The 11,899-nt window shown below is 43.4% G+C and overlaps 1 protein-coding gene across 1 annotated transcript in view; it reads right to left on the minus strand.

Moving 5' to 3' along the window:
• The window catches only part of MRPS28 (mitochondrial ribosomal protein S28), a 79,806-nt gene extending 67,907 nt beyond the window's left edge, over window positions 1-11,899 (minus strand). Inside the window, exon 1 of the mRNA XM_086466014.1 lies at window positions 11,723-11,899. Coding sequence (XP_086322140.1) covers window positions 11,723-11,899 — 177 coding nt within the window. The remainder of the gene's footprint in view (window positions 1-11,722) is intronic.

The raw sequence follows: 11,899 nt of genomic DNA on the forward strand, positions 1-11,899 counted from the left end.
AAAAGTTTACGGTTAAAGCAGCAATGCGAAGCTACACACATTGTAGAGAACAGGGAGATTATTCTTACACACCCCTGCATAATGCAAACCAGGGCACAAGTTTTAGCTAGTATACAAGTAATTAAATACAAGTTTCACAAAATTCACCTACTAAGGCTCATAAGTAACAGCACAAAATCATCCCACTTACAGCACACAGTTACAATCAAAGGCAGCATGAACTCAGAGTTTGCTCTTTTAAAGCCCACTGTCTGTTTTGCATTTTTCTCAACAGTCCTTTTTCCTCCTCGATTAGTGGCTTGAGGTTTTGTCCTAGAAAAAAAAATATCAAACAACTGAAGTTCACAGTGTTTCCCAACAGATTCCACTTACAAACCAAACTGGGCAGCCACAAAGACAAGGAAGATCTCTTCAGTTTCCTTTAAACAAGAGACTTTTCCATTTTATTTCATACGAACAGATAAAAGTGAAGAACTAACACAAGCTTCTTGCTAACAAAAGGATTTGAAGATTATCTACTGTATACAGCTGAACCAAAAGCAAGACTTGTGTTATTTAATAAAGCTACTAAAGGAAAACTGTCCAAAGAGAAAGTATAAAAGGAAGATCTACGATTCAAAGCAGAAATAAAAGCAGTGATTTAGGGAAAAATCTAAGATCAATGACTGCAAAGTCCCCAAGAAGAGCTCTGAAAGCAGTTCAGGAAAAAACTGGCAGCTTCCCTGCTAGTAAGCAAGAAGATATTTTATAAAAAGGTTCAGATGAACCATTTCCTATGCAAAGGCTGTTACAAGGTCCAATTTCTGTAATGGCAGCACTTGCACACCAGCTTACATTATGATGACCTGAATTCTTTAAGGGAATTATTTCAGTTATAAGGATTCCAGTATATTCTAATATTAATTATTTAATATCTATGGTCCAGTAGAAGAAATATCAGTATAACTAACAATTCCACAGATACCATATTCATTAATTTCTGCCCATACCTGAGCAGTGATTTGAATCACGCCCTCAATGGCAGCAAACCCCAAATTATACAGTTTTGGAATAAATGTAAATAGCGTCTGTACCCTTTTAAAGGTAAGTTTTGAAGTGAGCAGGAGAGGGGAGAAGAAAACAGAACCACTTGTTAATACAACATGATACTACAAAACCGGTACTCCAGAACAGCACAGTGAGCAACTGGAAGTTCTTCCTCAAAACTTTAAAACTCTGAGGGATTTTAGGATCGAAAAAAGCAAAGGAAAACAGCTCTTTTTGCCTGGAAGAGGATGAGGGAAACTGACTGCTATATTTTCATTCTTGCCTTTATTAAACCTTTATAAACTTTCAAAAATTTTGCATACTTCAGGTTTTAATGTCTAGAGTTATTTCCCATCACAACCTTAAAACTACAAGCACCCCCAAAGAAGCACCAGAAAGCAAAGCAAACTCAACGCCATTTCAACCAGAAAAGGAACATCCACACATTCTCCTCAGCATAGTGAAGAAATGGGATTTTATTTTAGAAAGCAAAACAAAACCCCTCAGCCAAAAAGGCTGGAAGTAAAAAGCTGAAATTAGGCATTTAAGCATCCCTTGGTGAGAAGCATTGACTAGGAGTTTGGCAAAACGTCATTTAAATTTCACCGTAAGTATTAGGATTTTTGGCAACTAATTTACTGTGCAAGTCTAATAATACTTTGTAAAGACCTCTTCATTAAAACCTGACTCTTTATATTTTTAAATAATTAGGCTTTAAAGAGCACAGGTACAGAAGCTAAGGTATCTCTGTATTCACTGATAACTTGAAGGTAAAATCGGTCAGTGACTTGGCCGCATACGTGCTGGAAGTCTCAGTGTCTCAGCACAACTTGGGAGCACACCTGAACTGACATCTCTGGAGAAGAGCACCCTCTCTCTCCTGTGGAACATCTGAGAGGGCATGATCTACTCCACAAGCCTTCTGTGCAGCTTGGGCAAAATGGTCTGACAATATTTTAAACCTTAGTTGTAAACCAGGGAACTTAAAGCTGCTCTAGCCAATCCATCTGAAACGAGCTCAGCTATAAACCCTGGAAAATTAAGAATATCTTACTTCATTTTTCAATTTAGTCCTAAGTAAACTACAATAATACTGTAAAAAAGCCTCTAGGAAATCCCATTTAGATAGTTACATTAAGTGGATATCCAATCTGCCCTCATAAGGCACAAAACACCAAAAATAATACTGGAAGTGAAACTGATGTTGCTTTCTTGCACGTGTGTATTACGATTGACACTTTTCATAGAACAGTTTGAGTTGGAAGGGACCGTAAAGACTATCCAGTTCCATCCCCTGACATGGGCAGGGACACCTTCCACTAGACCAGGTTGCTCCAAGCCCCATCCAGCCTGGCCTTGAGCACTGCCAGGGAGGGGGCAGCCACAGCTTCTCTGGGCAGCCTGTGCCAGTGCCTCAGCACCCTCATCATTCTTCCTTTTGTCAAACCTATATCTCCCCTCTTTCAGTTTAAAACCATTGTCCCTTGTCCCAGCACTACAGGCCCTGGTAAGAAAAACAAAAAGACACATTTACAAGCCCCCTAAGCACTGGAAGGCCGCTGTAAGGTCTCCCCAGAGCCTTCTCTTTTCCAGGTTGAACAACCCCAACTCTCTCAGCCTGTCCTCGCAGGAGAGGTGCTCCAGCCCCCTGAGCATCTTTGTGGCCTCCTCTGGACCCGCTCTGCCTTTCTTGTACTGGGGACTCCAGAACTGGACAGCCTCAGTGATCCTTCCCAGCCTAAAAATCAATTGTTTAATCTTCAGTTACCTAAGCACATGTTATACTTGCAACAATACAGATACCATTTTTCCAACGTCCTACACAAGCAACAAAATCTTCTGGCACATAACACCAAAATAAGATCCGAGAGAGCTGTACTGCTTCACTGACTTCCACCGAGGAAGAATTGTGAATAAGAAAGAGGTTACTCCACAAAAATATCTACAAAGCTATTTTGAAATGCACGTAATGCAGAAATAACTGCTTTCACTGAAGAATATCTTCATTTTTGTCCACGTTGCAGTTCTTATTTACCAACCTTTCTCCTCCCAAAAAAGAAAAAACATGAAAAGGACTAAACTCCAGTTTTACTAAGAATAGAACTATTCCCATTTCATAGCATTATCCCAAGGGAAACAAACACGGGTGTAAGAAGTTATAAGGGTAACAGTCGTCATACTTGGCAAACAGCATTGGAAGATTTTCCTTGGCTACAAATACAATTTTTAAGCCAACTTCATACACTGAAATTACACTTTTTAAAAAAAGTGTTTAAAATTATATTTTGATGGAAGATTAGGAAAGGATTACACTTGTATTTTAAAAACAATGAAAGATTCATCATGCACTATTTGCTATCAGTTTACATTCATCAACCTCCTTCCTTATGATCATCAATCCTTCCATCAAGCTATATTTTGGCACTCATTGCAATGCTGACTGATGAATATAGCATATTCCAAACCTAATTTTATTTTTGCATACAGTATAACTTCTAATTAAAAGCTGCTCAGCTGTGTAGAGAACACGCAATACACTTGTATGTAAATATTCATATATATATTGTCCTCATCATAATGAACAATGTAATGCTGTGAACTAAGCACATTTTTAAAAGGGATGCAAATAACAATTAACCAGCAGCACTCAACCAGTTAAATACCACAGTGAAAACAATTTCTGTCTCTCATAATTACATTTTTCAAGTGGGATCATGTACATCTAAAAAAAAAAAAGGTCACAGAAATAGGATTTGTACGCTGTGCGTAATATTCAACAGGTTTTCCTGGATCATACTTTTAATACCCAAACTTCTCTGTTGTCTAGAGATCTCTTTATGTTGTTGTTAAGGCTATCTGCAGCTTTTTTCTATTTGAAGATGGGTATTTCTTAGACTTAGCATCGAGATGCAGGACATGAACTGTTCTGCAAACTCACAAAAGAGCACAACTATTCAGAATACTTTGTGCAGTGATGTAAGTTACCAACGTCTCATCACATGCTGCTAAACCAAATGTAGCAATACTGTTCATAAAACAAACGTAATTTTTTTCGATTAAGAGACGAACCTCGTATGTCCTACAACAAATATTGCACTATCATAGTATATCCAAAGGCAGGTCATTTTTTTAGTCAATTATGGTTATAGCTGCCCCTTAGCAGAAGTCAAAGGTATGTTCTGTTTTGTCTGAGTCTGAATTTTTTGGTATTATATACAGCAACACACAACTGAAATTTAAAACTATACTTGTTTTTTCCTGTGACTTTATGCAACTGTGCTTAGGAGGAATAGCATAAACAGCAGAGTACATCTGGGGAGGGCAACGACACCACTGCTGTATCAAGAAAACTGAGCATCTACAGCTGCTTCTAGACCTTTTCTGAAACTTCTTCATCAATAAACGGCCCGTTTAAAATGCCAAAAAGCAGCAGAGTCATATTGTCAAGGCACTACCCAAACCATCACGGCTTACCCAACAAATCTTATAAAGGTACAATCTGCTGCACTGGTTGACTCAATACCAACTTCTTTGTGTTGGTAGTAAAAGGAAAGTTTTCAATTTATCTTCATGTTTTGCTTGGACACACAGTGCAGAAACTGCAAAACAAGACTTCCATAAAGCATTTCAAATGTAGTTTTGAAAATAGACTTGTTGACTAGCCAAAAGGATCATTTACTAAACAACACTGAGCTAAGAATCTATTTCATAACATATAACAGTACATAATTTGGTCACAATAAAGCTGCTTATTTTTCTTGAATTTAAATAACTTCTATATATAATTTAATCTACATCTTCCTTTCAAGGATTATTTTCTAGAAAAAAAATTAGAACATTGCAATGGTATCAATACGAGATTAAGAAAGCATGAAGCTTTCAGCAAGGTGGAAAGGAAGAACGGATGAAAACAAAGAGGTGAAGACAACAGTACAGACAAAAGTTCATTGATGATCTGCTTTAAGGAATAAAAGGAGAGCCAATTCTTATTGCAATTTCTTCATCAGTAACAGGAAAGGAAACAAAATCAGATCACTTATAGTTATTCTAAGTCTTTTTTACTACTTTATGTAATACATGGAAAGAGATGGGGGGAAAAAAAAAAAAGGAGCCAAGAGGCGATTCCTACAATGTCCTGAACCCATATGTCCATGGCTTTTCACATTCCTCCCAGCTACCTCCAGCTCATACACACTCCACCCCTGTGCCTGCACCAGTTCCTAAAGGAGCTGGGACCAGCTATGGCAGCAGCACGACTCCCACCCACCTCGCACGCTGCCAGCCACCCTGAGGAGCACACACCACCAAGTCACCTCCCGGTGGGAGCACACCGAAACTCACAGCTTGCAGAACACCCAAGGTTTCCAACTCTCCAGTGCCATTCTGACCAGAAACCACCTCAGCCCTGCATCAGGGACAGCCCCTATGCACAGATCATGTCACACAGAAATCCGCAGCAGTCGAGCACTCACAGCCCCAAGAACAGCCCGCGGTGCCCAGCCCCTGCCTGTGCAGCCAGGCTGCTTACACAGAACTCTGCGTCACTTCTCTGAGCAATTACATGTCTGTGTTTTCACGTTTTAAGCTGCTGAACGGGGTTGCCAGGCTGAAGCAGGACCCTGGCAATCCCACACCGCAGCGCTGGCTTATCCTCGGCCTGCCAGTCTCTCCATTTCTCGCCGCCCTGCCCTTGCAGGCTCCTGGAGGACAGGGCGCTGTTTCAAGAGTCATAGCAGGAGAGTAACTGGGATCTCCCACAGCAACAGTGGGAGTAAATATCCTGTCGATAACAATAACCACTAAGAAGGATTTCAACTCCTGTTTAACCTTCACATTATGGTTCCGTGTACATTCTTCCAGATATCTCACACGTAGCCAATCGAGAGTAGGCAGCTGGCATTCACTTGCTTTTCCCCATGATCCTGGCAGTCCCAAGGCAGTTCAAATTTTGGGATTCCACTCTGACAGCCAGTCATCCAAGGCATATCACATAGGCCTACCACTCGCAGACCTCCAGCAATCCCAAAGCAATCACTGGCCAACCCAGGGCTATCTGAAGGAGCGAGTTCCAGGGTCGACTGCAAGCCACTGCTCCTCCAGCACTGTGGTCTTCCTCACGCTCAGGGCCTTCCCACACGAGTCTGTGTTCCTGAGTAGCCGCTGCCTATCACACCGGTGTAAAATTTCACCGTACAACATTTCACGTGCACAAGGGCAGGACGCATCATTCCTCTGCCAACCAACAGCAGTACAAGTCCTGCCTGATTCACATCAGAGCGCTGCTCCGACACCCTGTGAGTTCTACAAAGTCCTGTCACGCAAGTACTTCTGTCAGGTCATCTCAACAGGCCCAGCCCAAGTCAGAAGAGTGCAGTTTTGGTGCCTCAGCCAGAGCATTCCCAGGTCACAAGTGCTCCTTCACAAAAGGACAAACAGCTTTGCTCCCACCATAGTGCAAACCAGCACCTTGAGCAGGCCCAGCTGGGAGGATGCCGAGAAGCCTGCGATAACAGTCCTTATTTAGCACCAGGACGTGCTCACAGCATAGCAGGAGCAGACGTAAGCCAAGTTTCTCAAACGCAGACAGAGAAGCAGGCAACGTTAGCCAAGAGAAACCGACAGGTAAAGAAAACTCATCCCCGCTCTCACAAATCCCACAGCTAGTAAGTCCTGCTCTCAGTCAGTCAGTAGTTTCTGGTTCCTGAACACTGGCCAGAAGGTAATCTACCTGAAAGGTAGATCATGGTGTAGGCTTGGCATACAGGTTTTATAAACTGCTGTCACATTTGTAATCAAAGCAAAAATGTTTCTAAGTTATTCATTAACATTGGAAAAACACTCCATCCATGCAAAGATTGTAAGTGTCTTGAGAAATATTACACTATGAAAATTTACAAGTGAAAATTGCATTAAACATAAGTAAGTATTTTTTGCTCTCAAATAACTGCAACTTCAGTGAAATCACCTTCTACTTGTTAACTTAGGTGGGAAGACAGATTGAGAGAAATATTTTCCATCAATAATTACATTTAAAATAACTGGATTTTTTTTTTTAACGCTTGATTTCAAAAGATCCAGTGTTACACACTATTCTAAATTGAGGTTGCCAAGATCCTGCATAAGCAAGACAGATACACATCCTTTACAAAGAATATCCATGTAGCTTTCAGAACAGAAGTGTAACAGACTCTAAATTTCTCACTTTTGTGTTTTAGTTTTCAATCTTTCCTCTAAAACATAAATAGATAAGACAACTCTGTATCATCTATTAAAATAGTTTTTATTTTCTTCTCTTTATGAATATTGATACTTTATTTTTTAAAATAATGACAAGAAATGTAAACACATGGACACCCTCCTCAAATTTCTGAATCCTTTCAGGAAAGAACCTCTGGCTGACAAAGCACATTTAAAAATATATACTTTTCTGGAAGAATAATTTCTAATTTCTCTAGTTCAGAAGTTAGTTATCACAATGTACTGGTACCAAACCTGTCCCTTCCGTCTGAATTTCTTAACAAATGCTGTCCCTTAAAACATGGTATTGAAAGGGACTACATAGGAAATTCCTCCGACGTGCTACTTCTGCTGCGAGATCCAGGGCCGAGCAATGCCCTCTGCTGTGCCGGACGCGTAGGCTCACCCCAGTCCGAGCCCAGCAGTCCTGGCCAGCCTGGCAAGTTGGGCTGGGGGTCGCTGCTGCCGAGCGAGGGCTGCGCCCCTGCCCGACACGCACCCCATGGTTCGTACCTCTTACTGGAGAAAGGTACCACGGGAGGAGGTTCATCACGCCGTGGCACGCACCGCAGAGCAGAAGCAAAGCTAACATAACGACAACCCGTTTCTACCTAAAATATATTTGACAAACTGCATAATTCATTTTCTAAAAACATTTTTAGACTATTTATGGTTCACAGGGCAGGAAAATACACAATTTCTTCTTAGTTACTTCATTCTTACATTTTGTTCCAACATTAGTAACCCAGCTAGGAACGGAGCTCAACCACCACTTCTCTACCTCGTCAACAAAAATCATCACGTCCTTCCTAAGAGGCAAGATTTCCTATTTTGCCAGACAGGCAGCTTGAACCTGCAAATAAAGGTAACACCTAAAGCATTTCCTGTCTTTCTAAAACATTTCTTTAAGCAATTCCACAGAGAAGAACTTTAAACTTGTCTCTTTTTTGTTCTGTTTAGAATGTAAAACATAGACATTACAAAAACAGTAAGAAGCTGCCTGCTGTAGACAAAGTTAAACGCCATGTGGGTTGATCAGAATATTTTGCTAACTTTTAACAATTTTAATGAACATCTAAGTTTCACTATTTGCAAAACAGTAACAACAGAACTATAAACCAAAGGTGAAAAATAAAACACAAAACCCTAAAAAATTACCAACACAGCAGAGAACACCACCAGGCAACCACGAAGCAAGGTCAGCAGTACACATTTGCTGCTGTGCCCAAAAAACTGAAAAAGCTACTTAGGAAAAATACCATCATGCTTTTTGAATCATTTTAGACAAATGCATGTCAACACACCCATTTATCAAGTTTCCTGACATTTGCCTAAAGTAAGCCATTGCCTACCAAATACCCTGGCATTCACCCAGTTTCAAAAATGAGTGAAAAACAGCGACACAGGACACTAGTACAGAAACACTATCGAATCTCTCCCCCAACCCAAAAGAAACGGAAACACTAAGGACCCCAATAACATCTCTGTGCTCTTACAGGCTGCGAGTACACCAAAAGCCTGGACAGGAACAAGGCGCTACCCTTTGCTAGCAGAGATAAGGCCAAAGCTTTCCTCTAGCTGCAGCTCAGGGAAGGGATGAGCAAGACCACATTCCTCCTGCTTGAAAGGGCAGATCCTGCAGGTGCACGGCAGCCCAGAGAGGGACTGCTGCTAGAGCCACCGCACCTTCTCCTGAGCGCAGTGTGCAGCTTCCCTTAGAAGGATTTTCTCCAAGGTCTTCTAAAGCTTTGAGTTTTTCCAGCGCCATCACCCAGCTTTACACCACGTGAGCATCAAGGTTGCTCCCAGCTGTGGAAAGTTTATTTACCAAGTAACACATTCCTAGCAATCAAAGATCAGTTAAAATTGGTAAAAAGGTGATTTCGGGAAAACGACACAGAACCAACAGATTACACTGCAAGAGAGATCCCTTTCACTTTCCTTGTTGCAGTACGCCGTCTCCCACCACACACTCCTCCTCACCAAAACCCGTTCCCTCGCAAAAGAGCAAACGATGAACAACCCTCAGCTGCACTTGGGCTCACCGAGTGCTTGACTAAGAACAGCGTGAAAGTAGCCACCTCATTGCTACGCTTATAACACCACCATGTCAGGGCAAAGCAAGCTACTGGTTTCCTTCTTGTTCAAGGGAGAAAATAATCCAGCACCACATAGAGAAATCCAGAGTTGTAGTCCAGCTCTTCATTTCACATTCCTAGTTTGATTTCTGTATTGCATTATTTACATTTGAGTATGTAATTCCATTTGGACACGATGTTGTGAATACTGTGTAACATTAGAGTTAGTTCAGAACCTTTACAGGCTTGTTGACAATTTACTTACAGATAGAAACAGAAAAGAACATGTTCCTAGCTTCTTACTTCAATTGGGGGGGAATCAACCCCCCTAATCCCTGAGCAACATTCAGTATCTTCTGTGGCTACACCAACTGGATCTCTTCCTAAACTGTTCTGTGGACGTCCCCCTTGGACAGCACCTAAGCCAGCACCCTGGGTTAGACAGACCTTCAGTCCTGGCACGGCCAGCCCTGCCAGTGTGGATATTCAACGGAAAACAGGGTGTTACAGATCACACGACAACTAGGGATGTCAGGCCCTGGATTCGGTGACAGAGGCATTCCTAGTTCTGCACTCCCAGTACTAAAATGGCCCTGCAATATTAACTCACAGCGTTCATTTAAACATCCTACTGGGCACACTCCAAGTAATCCCAGCCCCTGATGCAGTCAAACAGAACTGGAAAAGTTAAAAAAAGAAGAGTGACAAGGATGAAGAGCAGCATGGAGCACCTCCACCTAAGGAAAAAACCAGAGGTCAGGGTTTTTCAGCCCGCAAGAGATATTCTGAGACGTGTTAGTGCACACTCACTGCATTTTTCTGTGATTCCACAGATATCTGTTAATGGTCACAGTCACAACAGGCCTTGTGAGAAAAGCAGCATGACAAAAATCAATGTAACAGAGAAAGTGATGATTTTTCACAAAAGCTCTACATGCATTTTACCCACCCATACTCACAAAGTTTCATTCACTCACATCCTCACACCCACAGGCTCACAACAAGAAGTGTATAACCAAAGTGGCCTGGGCAGGACCATTTGGGTGCAACATCAAGGACAGAGGACGCCAGCTGTCAAGGCCTCAAATCTGTTTGGCAATGATGAACCAGGTTTTGGGCAATCTTTTATACCCTTCAGGATTCCTCAGTTGTTTACAGGTTGGTCCTTTGTTCCAGACTCTCACTTATGCAGCCTGCTGCTCACCGCCTCTCTCTCCGTGTTTGGTTTCATGGTGGAATAACAGGAAAGCAAAGAGCACGTAAGATATGATACAAGCCTGTTGCCCTCCTCCTGTTGTTCCGAAGCAGGGTCTGCACTTGACGAATCACCTGCGCTCCAGGCTTATCAGAGTGCAGGCCTTGACAAGAACATCATGACCCTCAATTTTACTCCTGAGAACAGCATCATAGAATCACTCATCTGGGTTGGAAAAGACCTTTAAGATCATCCAGTCCAACCATTAACCCAGTACTAAAAAGTCCACCACTAAAGCCTGTCCCTAAGTGCCACATCTACACTCCAGGGAAGGTGACTCTGCCACTTCCCTGGGCAGCCTGTTCCAATGCTCGACAACCCTTTTGGTGAAGAAATTCTTCCTCACATCCAATCTAAACCTCCCTTGGCACAACCTGGGGCCACTTTCTCTTGTCCTATCCCTTCTTACTTGGGAGACGAGACCGACCCCCTCCTCGCTACAACCTCCTTTCAGGCAGCTGTAGAGCGACAAGGTCTCCCCTCAGCCTCCTTCTCTCCAGGCTGAACAGCCCCAGTTCCCTCAGCCGCTCCTCATAAGACTTGTGCTCTGGCTTTCCACAGTAATATCTGCTATTCCTTCACCCCCTGTCCTGCTATTTCTTTTGGCACCTTCACACACATGCATTTCCACAGGTGCTTCATTCATACCAGTCTTTGTATTTCCACTACAAATCTCTAGAGTACTGGCCTAACAGGCCTTTGATCTGATCTGCTAAAACTGTTTTAATTAAAGATTTTCCACATCCTCCCTGCCCGCCTGTAAAAGCCAGAACAGTTTTGCCCACGAAGCTGTACCGTGTATTCTACGCACCCAAAACTACTTGTACACTTGGACTTTCGTAGGAGCATGTTAAAAAAAGAAGCACAAGAACTGCCCACATTTCTGTGGGGCGTTTACTCCGCAGGGTGAAGCGGCGAGAAGAGCGACAAACACGCGAGAACAGCCAGGCGCGTAGGCACAAGGGCTGGGCACGGAGCCGGCACTTCCAAGAAGGCAAAGCGGAGCCGGGGGGGAAGCACGCCGCCTGCACCGGCCAAGAGGCAAAGGAAGGCGGCAGCAGGCTCCCGAGGCAGCACTGCCGGGCCAGAACCGCCCCCCGGCCCGGCCCTGCCGCCGCGCCCTCACCTGCCGGGGGCCGGGGGCCGCGAAGCGGGTGCCCGGCCGCTCCTCCGTCTGCTGCGGTGGGGTGCCGGCACCCGGCGCTCCCGCCGGCGGGACGCCGCCGTACCGCCGCATCGCCGGCAGCCGCCGCGGCCGAACGCCCGCCCGTGCAGCGGCGAGAGCCCAGCTCGGCGCCGCCAT

Source organism: Leptosomus discolor, chromosome 5 (genome assembly GCF_034619465.1).
Source record: "Leptosomus discolor isolate bLepDis1 chromosome 5, bLepDis1.hap2, whole genome shotgun sequence".
NCBI classification, from domain to species: domain Eukaryota; kingdom Metazoa; phylum Chordata; class Aves; order Leptosomiformes; family Leptosomidae; genus Leptosomus; species Leptosomus discolor.